The sequence below is a fragment of the Nematolebias whitei genome, chromosome 3, assembly GCF_014905685.2.
Source record: "Nematolebias whitei isolate Nwh7 chromosome 3, NemWhi1, whole genome shotgun sequence".
Classification (NCBI taxonomy): Eukaryota; Metazoa; Chordata; class Actinopteri; order Cyprinodontiformes; family Rivulidae; genus Nematolebias; species Nematolebias whitei.
Window position 1 is genome coordinate 10814630 of NC_056500.1, and position 17367 is coordinate 10831996.

Below are 17367 nucleotides of genomic sequence, written 5' to 3' on the forward strand. Positions count from 1 at the left end.
TTGTTTATGTTGAGTGTGGACCTGCGTTTCAGAATTGCCCATCTGTGTATTTGGAAACATTACTGGAGTAAACTTTTTAAATCTGCATCATTTGATATACCGTATTTTTCGCCCTATAATTCACGTTTTTTTTTTTCATAATTTGCATGTCCTGCGACTTATACGTCGAAGCAACATATTTATGAATTTTTTCTCATATTTATAAACCAATTTTTGGCTGAGATATGACTGTTTTCATTCATTCTGACTGAAAATATTGAACACTACCATTTTCAGTCGCTAGATGGCACTCGGGTACTGTAGTAAGGCATGCCGTTGTATCATGTAATTGGTAAAAGTGGCTATTAATGACAAATTCAAAAAAGTTCAAGACAAAAACCGCTGGACTTTATTTATTATACTTTGCTTTATACTTTATTGTTTTTGTCTTGAACTTTTTTGAATTTACCATGTCCTGGATGAGTGAGAAGTTTCACCAGCTATTAATGACACAATCGGCTTGCCATAGCCTGCCACCTTCGTTCTGCTTGCTGCTCGGAGCAACCGTCAAATCAGCTGCATTTTGCTGCACCGCCTCAGCAAAATGCAGCTGATTTGACCATTAAAGTGCATTTATTAAGTAAAAGTTCAACTGAGACACACCTTTGCTATAATGTCGAGCAAACAAATAATTGTTTTAGGTGCTTATCTTGATAAATTTCGAAGAAATGCGCAGCGTTTCTCCTTCCTTTTTTCCTCCCTGTCTGTGCGCTCCCAGGAGCACCGAGGCAGCGAATACTTTTGAAATGCAGCTGATTTGACCGTTAAAAGTGGATTTATTAAGCAAATGTTAGACTGAGACACACCTTTACTATAATGTCGAGCAAACAAACAATTGTTTTTAGGTGTTTATCTTGTAACTTTTGAAGAAATGAGCAGCAGCTCATCCCTCTGCACATGCCTGCTTCAGCGAATCGAGTTTTGAAATGCAGCTGATTTGACCGACAAATTGCATTTATTAAGTAAAAGTTAAACTGCGACACGCCTTTACTATAATTTTGAGCAAACAAATAATTGTTTTTAAGTGTTATTCTTGTTAAAGTCCTCCCGTGCGCGCTCCCGCGGCCGCCATTTGGCAGCCAATCGATTTTTGACACAACACCGGCCCACATTTCCGGGTTGTAGCAGTGATGCATAATAAATGCAACATATACAACGAAGTGACATATTTATGGATTTTTCCACTTTATTAGACACATTTGGACAGATGCGACTTATAGGGCGGAGCGACGTGTACGGTGGAACATACGTTAATTCAAGATAATCTTTTAATGGTTGATTTCTTACTTTGCAGTGAGTACCTTTTGTCTTGAATAATGTAGATTATAGTTTTCAATCATCATAATAAAATCTGAAGTATCATAGTGTGTTTAAACAAACTTCTCTGTTCTGCTTTTCAGAAAATAACTTTTCCTTGAATCCGTTTACTTCATAATATTTGCGAGTTCACCAAAACACTTCTGAGAGCTGAGAGTTCACTCAAGGTTTCTTTGTGTGACACTTTTCAGTTTCTTCTGTTTTCCACATCCGGACGTGTTCGTCTGATATCCGTCTCTTTTATTGCTGAGCAAACAAAACACAAGGTTTGCTCAGGAACATTTTTTTGTTAGCAGCAAAGTAGAGTTTCAGTGTCTACAGAAGATGGAGTGTTGTTTTTCTCACTGTGACTCACGTTTTTAGCTCAAAGTGTAAACCAGCTGAAGGTTGTCGATCACCCGCACATCTTCTCATCAGCTGTCGTCCTCACCGACCTCTGAAGGCGTCACAGTGACTTTCGGCTACCTTCGGCTGTGCCTGGCTAGTCCTCTCCTCGTGGTGTATCCTGGTCTGATCCGCCAGCAGAACCCTGGAAAGATGAGTGAACTCATCAGCACTGACCTGGTAAGGAGCTGGGACCTGGTGACATGAACGCAGCTTTGGGTCTGGTTATGCTGGTCATGCTGATGCAGCTTGAGAAATCATTTCCTGGCTTGCAGTGATAACAAATGACTTTATCTTGTCACATTCAATAACATCTTTCAAACAAATTCTAAAGTAAACTATTGATCAAAGACTTAAACTTTGTCTAAATTTATGCGCGTATAAATACCAAAATAATTCCTGCTCACAGAGGTTCACCGTAGATAAAAGAGTATTAATCTCTGATTAATTATCATTCAAATTGTTCATTATTGCTTTACTACTTTTCAAACAAATTATTTTCCAAAATTTTATGCTTTATCATTTGTATTGTTCAATGTGTTTAATGTTGTTGATGATTTTTTTCTGGATTATTTTTTTTTGTAATAAAATGTAAAAAACAAATTTGGTCTCCTCATTTGGATGAATATTCATGTTCTAGTATAGAACTCCCTGTAGTTAACAGATTCTATTTTAGTGCCCGAGTTCTGATTATTAAAGGGTGAATACATTAATTAAGTTGTTGCTGGTCAGTAAACTAACCGGACTGACTGCAAAACAAACTAGAGAAATTACATTTCCTGCAAAATGCAGTGTGAATGCTTATTGCAGAAGAACTACTGAAAAACAGCTGGAATTAGCTTAAAAAACATGCTGGAATTTAGTTGGAATGAATTGGATTTAAATAAGCAGAAATTAGCACAAAAATTAGGAAATCCACTAAAAAAGCTAAAATTTGCGCCACACACACACAAAAAAAACAACTAAAAATGAGCCAAAAAGACAGAAAAAAGCTTAACCTATGAGAAGGAAGTTGAAAGAGATGAAATGAGTTAAAAAAAGTGGAATTAGCTGAATAAGCAAACATTTGCATAAAAACAGCTAAATAGTAGCTGTAATAGCAGAAAAGGCTGAAACTATCTGAAAAAAGATGAAAAGAGCCTAACAAGCTGAAATTAGCAGAAAGAAGTTAATTAAGTTGAAAATAGCAGGAATTACCAAGGAAAACTTGAATTTATATGAAAACAGATTAAATTAGCTATAAAAAAGCAACACCAAAAAAAGCTAGCTGAAAAGGTAGAACAAGCTTAAATTAACGTAAGCAAGCAGAACGAACACGTTTGCCAGAAATAAGCACAGAAAAGTAGAAAGTATCTGAAAAAAAAATTAGCAAAAAAACATCTGAAAAGTAGCTAAAAAGGAAGAAAGAAGCTGAAATTATCAGAAGGAAGTGGAGACAGCACATTCTTGCTCAGTTAGGCTGAAAAAAGTTGAAATGGGTGCAAAAAAATGTGGAATTAGCTGAAAAAGCTTAAATTAGCATAAAACAGCTAAATAGTGGCTGAAATGGTATAAAAAGCTGAAACTTGCAGAAATAGGCTGAAAGGAGCAGAACAAGCTGAAATTAACAGAAAGAAGTCAGAAGAAGCACAAAAATGTTAAATTGTTAGCAAGAAGCTGAAAGGAGCACAAAATAGCTGAAAAAACAGCTAAAAATGTTTAAATTTGCACAAGGAATGTGAAAGTGTAGTAGAGTGAGGAGCAGGTGTCACCCTTCTTACTCCATTAACTCAGTGACATGATTCTTGATTGTTTTAAGGATGTGTATATTTTAAGCTCAGGTTTAATTCATCATGCAGAAAACAACATGCAGACAGGATTCAGGGTGTTTCGGAAGGCGGGGCTTTGTTTTACTGATTAAAACCGGATTCAACTTGTGAGAGCATCTGCGCTGTTTTCAGGCCACCTGAGCTCTTAAAACTTAAAGCTCTGCTGCAGTAATTGGATTGAACAAATCCTCGTGATTGGTGCTTCAAACCTTGTTTTCTCTTCTTACTGAAAATGTGTGAGTAAACAATTTACCCAAGTATTAAAGTTCACATCTACAGTCATTTCCTTATTGTGGTTTTTTTTAATACCACAATCCAGCAGCAAATCTGTGTTTTTTCAAAGATCTTTAAAAAAAAAAAAAAAAAAAAAAAAAAATATATATATATATATATATATATATATATATATATTATTTTGACTGCATTTTCACAATTTTTTGTTCAGTACCTTTTTTCCTCATTTGTTTAAGTCACATCCCTCTGACTTGATGAGTCAGACTTAGCCAAAAAGCTGATTATTAGAAGAAAAAAAACTAAAACTTGACATACAGTTGTTTACAACTTGAGCCCAGACTATCGATAATTAAAGTACAGAAATGTTAATAATTACGTTAACAAGGGCCAAAACTGTCTTTTAATTGCCGTTTATATTTCTTGTAACGAATAAAGCGAACATTTTAGTGATTACTTTAAAATTTAATTTGATTTCTGAAGATCTTCTCAGGACCCCTAACCAGATGTTTGCTGATCCAAAACAGGGTCCGGACGCCAGAATGTCAATTTTTCTTTCCTTCTTTATTTATTTTTATTCATTCATTCACTCACTCATTTATTTTCTTTCTTTCTTTTAGTCTAGCTCTTCTTCTTTTGCTCTTTACATTTTTATGGTCCTCCATTTATTTAGACATATATGTTGTCATTGTCAGGCTCAAGGACTGGATAGAAAAAAAAAAAGCAGCCAATATTAAAAGAAAATCATTGACAGGCCTTCAGAAAACCTGACAGAAATGAAGACATAATACCTGTTTTAGTTAAACCTTAAAGATAAAGTTAAGCATATTCTCATGCTAAGGGTATGTTTTTCACATCACTCTCAGCTACTACCAATCTGAAATTTATCACAATGTCTGTAAAACAGACAGACATAGATATTTTGTGTTGGCTGATTCGAATGAGCTGTAGCAGTCATCTTGAATTAGACCAACTCCAAAAGTTAATTATCTCAACGTGTACACCCAGTGATTACTTTCTGAAAGTTTCAATAAAAGCTGGCAAGTGGTTCATGAGATATTTTGCTAACAGACAAACAGAGGTAACTTTAATATTTATAGCAATTGTTTTAAGCAAATGACGTGTGCAGTCTGAAGGCGCTCAAAATATTTGTTAGTGGTCAGTCTCAACTACTAACACAGCAAAATTTAGTTTAACAGGTGAAAAAAGGAGTGAGCTATAGCCATTTTTGTGTTTTTAGGTTCAGCTAGCTGTGATGGCCATCTTGACTCGATTTGACTCCAAAAGCTAAAAGTTTGTAGATGTTAATTTAAGTAGTTGATTTTTGTGAGATTCCTAAAAATCCAGCCCGTGGTTCAAGAGATATTTTGCTAACAGACACAGACAATATGAGGAAAGCTTAAAACTTTTGCACAGTCTTGTTCTTAGTAAGACTTTCTTGCATTTATAATGTACAGTACTGCTATGAACTGCTTTTTATAAACAAACAAAACTGAATGTTTTTCCAGCATATGACATTATTATTATCAATATATTGATATGATGATCAATAGCTGCATTGTTGCGTGAGTTATACACAAGCTGGATTTCCTGCTTTGGGGGGAATGACCCGCAGTCACAAATACCTTCATGATGCGTGTTTAACGCTCACTCAGCCTGTTGATACTTTTATTTTGAAACGGTTGAACCGGTATTTTCAGTAAAACGGACAAGACTTTTACCTGCGAACTCTTTTTCCAGTTATTTGTTTTGTTTCCTCGTGCTGCCAGGCTGCAAGTTTACAGATGAGGAAAAACAGGCCCGACGAGTTCTTTTTACGTTTTTTATTTTTTTATTTTATTTTACCCAATGCTTTTTGCCACCAAACCTGCGAGGCAGCGCGATTATCAGTGACGTCACGCGTTTTTGAAGCCCCGCCCCTTTTCATCCACCTGTTCAACCACGGAGCAGCCACTTGACTTATTGGAGACTGAGACACGACCGCAGCAGCATGGGAGGTAGGAGAGCTGCCTTTTTCATATACACATATATATATATATATATTCAATTATTTATATTAATATTAATTAATAAAAAAATATTTATATATATATATATATATATATATATAAACACTTTTTAAGGATAATTTTTTAGGACAAACCACACTGAAATGAAATTTATTTACGTCAATGCCAGTTTTATTTCTATACCTGTACCATAGACTGGAGGAAACAATGGAAGAAAGACAAACACCAATAACACAACATAAAAGTTAAAGCTCATGTACTCAAGTCATGTTGAAATAGTTTTCAGCTCCTTGTATGTATTGAAGTCAATGGAACGAACCTCAATAAAAGACTAAATAACTTTTGAAAATGAACACATGATGTACATACAATGGCAACAATAAGAGATTGTAGCATCTGGTAAACTGGGTGGACAAATTGCTGGAAAAGCTTGACACAATGAGACAAAAACTATGTGACAAATGAATAGTGAAACAGAGGGAGAGCATGACGCTGTCTGAACTTCATGAACGCTGCACAGTTTGAAACACGTCCAGAAAGTCTATGAGCTGTGAAGGCCATCCTGACCATCTCATGGCCACCTAATCTATTTTGCTAACAGAAGGAAATCCTCACCTTTGTTTACAACTAAGACTTCAGAAGAAAAGCGAACTTTCATCCTGGGGTGTCTGATTTGATCCTTCTCCCTCTGAGTCTCTTGACTTTTCATTTTACCAACTTCATGTTCATTGCGCCACAAGAACGTCTGAAGTTTACTGTCAGGGCTGGAATGTAAACAAACGAGTTTAATTGTTGGCAACAAAACATGATCTTGCTGATTTTGCTCATTCGTTACAGCTTGTGGTAGACTTTTGTTAGTGAATAATGCAAATTTAGTGATTGTTTTTATCATAGATGATACACATAGTAAAATTTAAAAAATACAGTTACAGAGTACTTTGGTACTTTACCTTAAATATAAAATGGAAAACACTATACTCATAGAGCTTTGAAATAACAATGAATCATGCATCTCCTGTTTTGTCAGAATAGAACAAATACATCTCATGATTGATATCTTGTCTAACATGTTTAATCTAGAACGGGAGCACATCTAAGACAGCAGCCCAGTTATCAGAGAACACCGAGCACAGTTCCTTTCTGACCCATCGTTATCACAAGAACGAGAGCTTTAAAGCTGGACTGAACTTTCTGTTATACACACTTCCTGCGTGAAGCATCATGTGGCTGTTTATTATAATAAACAAATTCAAAGACTATTTTGGAAGACATCTTTTATTTCACCAATACAATTAAAAAGCAAATAAAAAATGAATATTTTGACAGCTATTATGGCTTTAATAAAAACAAACGTACTTTGGACGAGCACTTATGCTCTTTTCTCCATTCTCCGTGCTCTCATGTCACCGCTGATAATTACTGATGACTATCTGACAGAACATCACTTAAAATAAGTAGACTATCCCTTTAGGGCAAAAATATTCTGCCACCCAGAACTGGTTCAATCCCTGGGGGGTTCTGCTCACTAACACACACACTTTTAAAAATCAGCTAGCTGGATTGTTCCGTCTCCAGGTCGACACTTGTCAAACTTGCAACTTTTCACTTAATTTAAAACACCGTGTGTCACAGTTGGAGCACTCTTCCTGTCTCATATATTTACTCACAGCTGAGCATATTGAGGCTTTTGTGATTTTTTTTTTTTTACCACCATAGTGGCCCCTGAGCATCCAGGAACATTCTGAACAACCCAGGATTTTCAGGCTGACACCAGTCTTCAATGATTGATGGATCATAATGTTGGGACTGCCAGGATTTATTCTTCGGAAAACAACGAGCTAAATATACTAGAAACATTTCCCCAACACCCTAGCTGTAAAAAAAAAACAACGGATGAAAAAGTGCCAACTTGCAAGATTTCCTCTTTCAGAAACATTTTATGTATAAAAAGCAAGACTTTGTCTTAGTTTGATGTGTGGGAGCAGATTTTTGATGGAGATTAACCTTTTGTCCGCCACAAAATGATCTTGAAGCATTCAAGACAAACTGACAGAGCCTCAACTCAAGAAGCAGAGGATCATTATAGATCTTTAAATTTAAATTGTAGGGCGGCTGTGGCTGAGTGGTTAGAGCAGTCGTCCTTCAATGCAAGAGTTGGGGGTTCGAATCCACCAGCAGTCACATGTCGAAGTGTCCCTGGACCCTGAACCCCTCGTTGCCTCCGATGTGTGTCCCATCGGTGTATGAATGTGTTAAAAGCTCTGATTAGTCCCTTTAGAATGATTTGTTCAATTAGCGTTGTAGAGATCTAGTAGAGTGTTGTATGAATGGGTAAACGAGGACACAGATTGTGTTGTAAAGAGCTTTGAATGTCTTGATAAGATAGAAAGGTGCTATACAAGTACAGTCCATTTAAATCAAGAAAAGCAAACGTGTAGATTGTAACAAGAGTTACAGCTTCAAATTCATATCCTGATTAAATCTTTGTTTTTGGCCTTTGAGTTGAAGATGGTGCCTGGATAAAGGTCCACCAGTCGTCCCGCTGTGTCAGAATAACTTCTTCTGGATGTTTCATGTGAATTTGGGGCTACAGTCAGTGCTGAAGTTCTGGCAAGGTCTGGAAATAGTCTCCACTTAAAGAAACAGTCTGAATGCAAATTATTTATATTATATTTTGGTTAAATTGTTCTATAGATATGTGGAGTCCAAGAAGTTATGACAGACGGTTAACATCAAACTGGCAGATTAATGAACAAGAAAAACAATAAATGTATTCCTACTTATACCACTTTTTTTTCCTTTCTGATGCACATGAATTATTGATGGAGCAACTCATAATATTCATCTTGACAAGATGATCGGTGGGTTTGAAGTAGCCCTAAAGAACAAAAGGTTTTAAAAAGAAAAAAGGTGTGGTTAGGTGGAAGCCATCTGGGATCTGGTCTTCCTGTAAGTATAAGAGGAATTTTAGCCTCAAACCTTTTCCCTCAGGCCCTGATTGGTTTTGACAAAAGGTCAAATCACTGGAAAACCCAAATGTTTTGAGAAACTCTGGGCGCATTGTAACTTTTAATTAGCAGTCCAAAAAAAGTCCAAAGTATTCAAGCATCTTCTCTGTGAAGCAATGGATGGCTCCTAACTCTGTTTGAGACGAGCTGAGGTCCACTAGATGCTCAGTTTAAGAAAAGTACAACCCGGGGAATTATATTTGCAGAGAAATGGCTACAAAAATGGGCTAAACTTGGCTAAAATGCAACAGTTGAAACATGAAACACGCCATTCAAACAGCTTAATATGAAGAAAAAAAAAAACTGCTGGAAAAACCTGCAATCGTGTTTTAGCTTCAATTTGTTGATGAGAAAATCTGAATTTTATCAATATGGAAATGTCATACGTACAAATCAAAATTTAATATTTCCACTAATATGAACCAAATATTACCGTTGATCTATTTATTGGTAATAAAAACAATGGCACCCTGCTGAAGCTCAAATTAAAGGCCTATAAGGAATGTATATCACCCGCTGCCTCTTGTACCAAAGTTACACCAAGATGTTAGAGGGGATGGAGTTATAGTAATTTTGTACAAACCTTTTAAATGATGTTATTTGCAAACTCATGCAATATTATGATATCTTGAGTAATCTGGTACTGCTCAGAGTATGTTTTGAGGATGACTCACAGCTACTAGCACATAAAATTGGAGCTCAGTTCTTGTAAAATTGACTGAGTTAGTTATTTTTTGTCTTGGATAAGTTTGATTAAGTGTAGTTGATGTCATGAATTAGGCTGACTACAGAAGGTTAATGAATTAGATATGTAATCGAATGATCACTTTCTGAGGGTTTCATTAAATTTTATCCAGTGGGTCACGAGATATTGTGCTAACAAATGAACACTGATGTTTTTAACTGTTAATGCCAAAGTTTAAAGCAAAAGATTTGGTCAATTAGTAGCATGTCAACTCTCAGCTCCAGTCATGCCAAATTGTAGCAGAATCCTTGTAAAATCCACAGAATTAGAGCCACGGCAGCCATCTTGTCTTAACTTTTGGAGCTAATGTATTAATTGGCTACAATTGTTAATCTGGTGTAGAGGCACCTCTTATTCTATACCAGGACTATTCAGCTAAATTGCTCAGGGGCCACATTTACTGGAAGTCAAGAGCTCTGGGGCCAGATGTCCAGCAGTTATTGTCATTAAACAAGTTTGTTTTACAATTTTAAATCTAGTTTTAATTAAAAATAAACCCTTTAGTGGGCTGAACTGAGCACACCCGTGGGCCTGATTTGGCCCCCGGGCCGCCAGTTGAATATCCCTGTTCTATACTAACACCTTAGATACTTTTTATTAGACGTATCTAATGAAGATTTCTTGGGAATTTTACCAACATCCACGCAATGGTTCATGGGTTATGTTTCTGATGGACAGAGTTGACTCTAAACAGTTAATGGCAAAACTTTAAACAAATGTTTTGCACAATTTGTTAGCGCACGCGCGCTTGCCTATTGACATAGCCCAAAGCTTTATTGCCTTTTCACCTTCGTTGGTGATAATAAAACAATGGACTCACTAAGTCCCTGATAGTCTTTGCCTAACGTTCTCGTTGACAAGAAAGAGTTTGACGACGATGAGAAAACTGTTAGCAAAACGTTTTGTAGGAGGTGGAGAATCCATTAGAGAAAAAAAGAGTCTAGCTGAGCTTTGACTGGAAATGTTGCGTTGAAAATTTGTCTTTAAAATGCTTTGAAAATTGAAACAATAAGAGCATTAATTAGTTTTTAAAGTTTTGAAACAAATTCATTAATAAAAGCTTGTAAAAACATTTTGCCAAGTTTAATTTGTTACTTCAAAGAAAATGATCAGGAAGGTGTTCTGATGCGTGCTCAATAATCCAGGTAGAAAAATCGAACAAGGTTAAGCCAGGTCTTCTGGATGGATTCTTCTTCAGGGATGAAGATGAGCACATCCTTGATAGAGAGGAATGCTGGTTTGAGAGAGGAGTGAAGGAAGCCATCTTTGTGAAGACAACCCGTCCATCATTAAACCGGGGTGGAGGCTTTTGTTATTGCAAGTATCATTCAGCCTTCTGCGAAAAGCAAGCAGCCATCGGGGCACTAACGATCCATCGTTAGGCTGATGGTCCTCCTTCATTATGTGAACAGCTAGTTCTGGATGTCAACAGAAAACGGATTGATCCACTATGAGAAGGTGCTATTTATACAGTGCCAGCCAAGCCTCCATGGGGCCCCAAGTGAAATTAGGTTTGGGGCCCTCTATTTCTGCTAATAATTTGGATTACTGCAATCAAAAGTCAGATGATCAGATCATTACCCCACCTAACATAAACTTATTGCAACTCTGAGCCCTGTTTGAATTATCCTATATGTATAAATCATGTGATACTAAAAGTAACAACAACAACAACAAAAAAAAAAAACACCATTATGAAATGTATTTTACAGCAAAAGTGTCATCTGGTTCATTATCTTTAGTTCCAAAGACCTGCACCAGTAATGTTCAAAATAATTTGTAGTGCAGGATCAACAAAAAAAAGATAAAATAACTTAGATGCATAAAAATAATTTTAATTGTACAAAAACAGACAAAATAAAATAAATAAAATATCAAGGAAATACTTGATTAATGTAAATGATCAGTTTCTTGAAACACGTAAAATGGTTTAAAAATAAATTTTAAGTTGAATAATTAGTTCTTAAAACTATGTAAATGTATGCAATTTGCAAAAGCTGATCTTAAAACCTTAAACCACCTTTACCCACACATTTAACCTGTTTGTTACTTATTCCTTAATACTTCACAAACTTCCTAAAACCTGTGCTTCCACTTAGGGGGCCCCCTAGTGACCCCGGGGCCCCAAGCAGCCGCTTAGTTTGCTTATGCCTTAGACCGGCCCTGTATTTATAAGACTGAGTTTGTAGCAGCTCTGCACACTGAAGAAGTCTTTTTTGATAAAAGACGAAAAGTTTCAACAAAGAAGAATCCGTCCAGAGGACCTGACCTTGTTGGATATCAGAAAGGCATTTCTTTTTTTTTTTTACCACTCTCAGAGAGAGTAGAATGTAATTTTCATAAACTACCTGTATTCAAATGATCTGCGAGGAGCAGTATTGTCTGAAAACCTTAATTTGAATGTATGAAACAGCAAGTGTGCACCCCCTTAACCCCCGGACAAATGTGGTCATTGTATTCTCGTCCACTACCCTGCAGGTGTTTATTCTAGTGAGAAGATTGCAGATGTTTTTGCTTATGAGAGTTCAGAGATCGACTGGTGTGAAGACAACTACAAACACTCGGATCATGTCGTGGAGTATTTTAACACTGTAAGTTCTGCGGGAACATTAGCATCACCCAGGAAACATTAGTTTGGTGATAAATACTGCGATATTCAGAATCTGCTTTCTATTTTTTGTTTCACTGATTAATACATCAATGTTTTTTCCTGCAGATGAGCAGCTTTTTTTTCTTCCTCATATCTCCCATCATGCTCTACCTGCTGCATCCTTATGCCAAAGAGAGGAGCCTGGCGATCCACATGGTCTGGGTTCTGATGATATTTGTAGGCAAGTCAGTCTTTTCATCCACGTTGTTATTGTTTACCATCAAATTATTTCACACAGAGGCGTGCCAGTCTCACCTTTAGATCCCACAAAAACCTTTTAAAAATTGTATTAGGTCTAAAAAATATTGGGAAAAAAATGCTGCACAATGTAGATCAAGCTTGTTTGCAAGACAATCATTTTTCAAATGCGGTGAAACTTGTCTATTGTTTTGTTTTCATTAGGGCTTTTCTCTGCGTACTTCCACATGACTCTTAGCTTCGTTGGTCAGATGTTGGACGAGCTGTCCATCCTGTGGGTGCTGGCTGTTGGATATGCTGTTTGGTTCCCTCGCAAACAATTTCCCTCTTTTATAAAAGACAGGTAAGTTTGCCCTGCACCAATTAATCCAATAAACAACTGAACTAATCCTGCACAGGTTGATCCTAACTGATTGTTTTTATTGAATACTATTATGGATCTGGTGAGCTGGACTGTCAACGCAATCGACAAAATCTTTTCAACGAAACGACAGGAGAGAACCCTCTTGTCCGGCTGAGACTCGTGCTGTGGGGTACATCAGAGATCCGTGGAGAGTTTGGCAGCTGATGTGTCTCTCAGTTTTGTCTCAGGAGGACGCTGAAGATGTTTATATATTTGGATTTATGATAGCAGGGTTCTGCTCTTTGGCATTGGCGTGGCTCTGTTTTATCAACATTTGAAGAAGACAATGGCAGCAGTTTCAGCCATGGCAAAGCTTGTGAGTCTGTGGTTCGTTTGGTTCGTGCTATGAGTACTCAAAATCAGCTGATTTATGAGCTAAACCTTAAGATGGAGGCGATTTGTGAGATTCACTGGTCACCTGTGGCTTCTAGGACTCGCCAGTATGTTGGGATCGACCTTGAGGAAGGCTAATAACACGGATCAGTGGAGTGAAATACCCATATATCTGGCCATTTTGGACTGGGAAAGTTCCAGCAGGACTCAAAGCTGACAAGAAAAAAACAGTCTGCCTGCAGGAAATTAACAATTGTGGCTTATCTGAAGCTGATTCCCCTGTTTGGCCTCGGATACAAGCTGACTATCAAATTTCTCCTGGGACATGAGTAACTAGGGACAAAGCTTGGTCTATCGCCACCCCCCACCCAACATGAGGACTGTGGCCTATCTGAAAGTGCTCATGGACAAATCTCAACATCTTGACATCAAATGCATATGTAATCATGTTTATAAATGTGCTTGCTGGTAGTTTTTTAATGTCTCAAATCATGTCTTGATAGGACAAGATGTGAAGAGATCTTTTTTGTAATACCACTATCCATCCTCATGACTCTTACCTTTTCTATCTAAAAGTATTCTGATAAATAATAGGGGCTGTGCTATTATAGCTGCAGCAACGTGCACTCCACCCATCTTTCGGACGACTGTACGAATATAATTTCACTGTATCCCAGTACAATGATAATAAAGCTTATTCTGATTCTGAAATGTTAACTTAAAGGAAAAAAAAGCTAAAATAAACATTTTTGCTGCATACCACAGTGAAACCCAACCTGTGTTTGCTGAGGAGTTTGTCACGCACCTCTATATGTGCCTGAATGTATAATATGATGCTGCAGTCGTTGCCCTTATAAGACAGAAAGAAGCTGCAAAATTAAAAAGGAGCTCCACCCAAACTGTGTAAATAATTAAACACAAGACGAGAGCCGGTTTCCCGTGAGAACTTTTTTTTTAGGCGTGCTAACAATTTAATTTCAATTCAATTCATTTTATTTATATAGTGCCAAATCACAACAAAGTTGTCTCAGAGCACTTTACAGAAACATTCAAATACATAGAAAAGCCAATTAGTAAAGTTCTCTATCTAAGGAGGCCAGCAGACAAGTTGAATCTTGGCTTTGTTGCAGTCTCCCATCCTGAGCAAACACAGTGGCAACAGGGGAAAGGAAAAACTCCCTTTTAAAAGAAAGGAACCTCCAGCAGAACCAGGCTCAGGACAAGCAGCCATCTGCTTTGACTGGCTGAGTTTGAGAGGACAGGAAGGAGAGACAAACGAACACAGAATGGTAGGTCCAGGTATAGGTCCAGGTCCAGGTGTACCTGAAAGACAGAAATCACATGTTAAGGATAGAAAAAATAATTACAAATACAAAACAGGTTGAGCAGAGTAAATAAAGACAGTAGTAGAGTGAAAATTGTGGTCAGTTTCTCCTCCAGCAGTTTAAGCCTATAGCAGCATAACTAATGCCCCTTTTCCATTAGTACCTGAACAGTTCAGGAAACCCAAGCCGACCCTAACTATAGGATTTAGCAAAAAGGAAAGTCTTAAGCCCAGTCTTAAAACTGGATAATGTGTCATCCTCACGGACTGAGATTGGAAGTTGGTTCCACAAGAGAGGAGCCTGATAACTGAAAGATCTGCCTCCCATTCTGGTTTTGGAAACTATAGGAACCGCGAGTAAACCTGCAGCCTGAGAGCGAAGTGCTCTGTTAGGAAAATATGGAACAATAAGATATGTAATATAAGATGGAGCTAGGTTGTTGAGAGCTTTGTAGGTTAGAAGTAGGATTTTGAATTATATTCTGGATTTGACAGGGAGCCAATGGAGAGAAACTAAAACTGGAGAGATATGATCTCTCCTACTAACTCCAGTTATGACTCTGGCAGCAGCATTTTGGATCAACTGAAGACGTTTCAAAGAAGTATTTGGACACCCGGATAATAAACCATTGCAATAGTCCAGTCAAGACGTGACAAATGCATGGACCAGTTTTTTTGCATCATTTTTAGATGAGATGTTTTAACAGAAAGTCACAATTCTGACAATGCAGGGATTTTTATGACGTGCATGTTGCCTGTAATCTGTATTTCCTGTCACACAGAGAATCCATTTCTTCATCACCTGCTAACTGAAGGTGAAAGGGTGATAATGTTTTGGCCACTGTGTGATCTTAGTCTCAAAGTCTTGATTGAAAGGTGGACAATGCGTTTCTTTAACAAATGCCAGGTCTTTAAACATCATGTGTTGCTGTCAGTCTGAAAGCTTGTGCTTCGACTCTTCAACCTCAGGTCCACATTTTGTAAACTGGTCCTGCTGATAACGGCTGTCACCACAGCGTCATCCTTCGTCAAACCTACAGCCAACGCCTACGCCTTGAACTGCTTTGGCCTCCACCTTCTTTACATTCTGGCCCTGGAGATGAGATGGTAAATGAACAAAAGATTTTCCTTTAAGCAACTTTTCTTTCTGTCATCACCAACAGTTTCTGTTTCTCAGCTGCACAGACCAGAAGGCTTTGCGTCTCGCCAAGCTGTCAGTGGCTCTGTGGATGCTCGCCATCGCCTGCTGGATTAGTGACCGATTTGGCTGCAGTTTCTGGCAGCGACTGAACTTCTGCTACCTGCACGGGATCTGGTAAGTCCCAGATAGTCACTCGCGTTTGCTTTTTCTCAATCTGTTCCTTTACCCCGGCTTTTTTTAAATATTATTTTACATACTGTGGGGAATATGTCACAACCTTTCTCTTGCAGCACCTTGAAACTGTAGCGTTTTTATAATTTGACACTTAGGAAGACAAAGTGTTCATGTTTCACGTGTGCTTACCAGAATATTTCAAATTTATAAGTCTTGTTGGGACCTGGAATGTGTGTTCCAGCCATAGAAGGATCACACTTCTCAGCCTCCCTATAGGAAAGTTTACTTCAGGATGTTGTAAAGGAGGCTCGACTGATTGTCGGACGTCAGATTCAGGAGACGCCGTGTGGCTTTAACTCTGGTCATGGACCAGTGGACCGAATCTTCAATCTTGCAGCGTTGTTTGAGGGTCGTGGGAGTTTGACTCGTCAGTCCACACATGTTTCGTGGATTTGAAGAAGACTTATCCAGTATTCCCAGAGACATTCTGTGAGAAGTGCTCCATGCGTATGGGGCCACTGTCTCTGTGTAACCAGTGTTAGAGCCATTTCTGCATTCTCAGCAAAAGTCGAGCCTGCTCTGCAGGTTAAACTCTGCCAGGGCTGTCCCTGATCTCTGTTTCTGTTTGTGGTGTTCATGGACAAGCTCTTGAAGTGCAGTTGTGGAAATGAGGGTGGCTGGTTTGGGAATCTCATGCTCTTGCTTTTGCTTTATGCAGGTGATTCACTTGTTTTGGCATCCTTGGGCATGACCTTCAGTCTTCACTGGAGGTTTGCAACCGCTGCAAGAAAGTCAGCTGCTCTAAGTCTGAGGCCATGATTCTCAAGATTTTGGGAGTCTTGTTTATGAGTGGAGGTAGAATGGGACAGGAGGTAAATCAACACATCAGGGCTTTATCCACAGCAATGAATGTGTTACTCCAGTCTGTTGTGGTGGAGAAGAATTTTAAGGTCAAACTTGATTTATTGGTTTCCTAATTCTCACCTGTGGTCAAGAGTTATGGCTCATGACAGAAAGAACAACATACTGGATACAAGCAGTTGAAATGGGTTTCCTGGGCTCAGCCTTAGAGATAAGGTTTGTCATTGGCTCCGTCATCCAGGGTGAGCTTGGAGTAGAGCTGCTGCTCTTCTGCACTGAAAGATGTTGGATGGATGGACGAATGAATGGATGGATGAATGAACGAATGGAAGGATACGTGAATGGATGAATGTCTTTATAGCCTCACATGAGAGTATTTTGTCCCTTAAACATAACAAAATGTGAATTTAGTTTGACTCTCATGTGAAAAGGATTGTTTCTGCTCATTGTTTATTTATTTTTTTACTATTTTTCTGTCTTCCAGGCACATTCTGATTGTAATGGCTGTAGCCTATGGCAGCACACTGATAGCTTACCTGGATGCCAACCACGAGATCCCTTATTCTTTGCCTGGGCTGCAGTACTGGCCCTGTGATAAGTGGTCTGTTGGATTTCCTCACATTGTCCTGAAACACATGACCAAGACTCAGAAACGGTGCTGACAAATCGTTTTATATTTGTTGACTTTGCTAGTAAAGATTTCATCTTTGATTGCAGACTGATGTACAGAAGTACATCTATA

General features: G+C 38.0%; 1 protein-coding gene across 1 annotated transcript; it reads left to right on the plus strand.

The window, feature by feature from the left end:
* The first annotated feature begins 5746 nt into the window (after positions 1-5746).
* On the plus strand, positions 5747-17334 carry acer1 (alkaline ceramidase 1). Its single transcript, XM_037697996.1, has 7 exons — positions 5747-5776; positions 12020-12132; positions 12258-12372; positions 12594-12732; positions 15419-15556; positions 15627-15764; positions 17110-17334. Exons 1-7 carry the CDS (start codon positions 5770-5772, stop codon positions 17285-17287), a joined length of 828 nt encoding a protein of 275 aa, XP_037553924.1. The 5' UTR covers positions 5747-5769; the 3' UTR covers positions 17288-17334.
* Positions 17335-17367: the final 33 nt, after the last annotated feature.

What these genes read in the sequence shown, in the direction of transcription:
- acer1 (XM_037697996.1), top strand. An exon ending in TCGTGGAGTATTTTAACACT is followed by an intron (nt 12,133 to 12,257) that starts GTAAGTTCTGCG and finishes TTTTTCCTGCAG; the next exon opens with ATGAGCAGCTTTTTTTTCTT. An exon ending in TGCTACCTGCACGGGATCTG is followed by an intron (nt 15,765 to 17,109) that starts GTAAGTCCCAGA and finishes TCTGTCTTCCAG; the next exon opens with GCACATTCTGATTGTAATGG.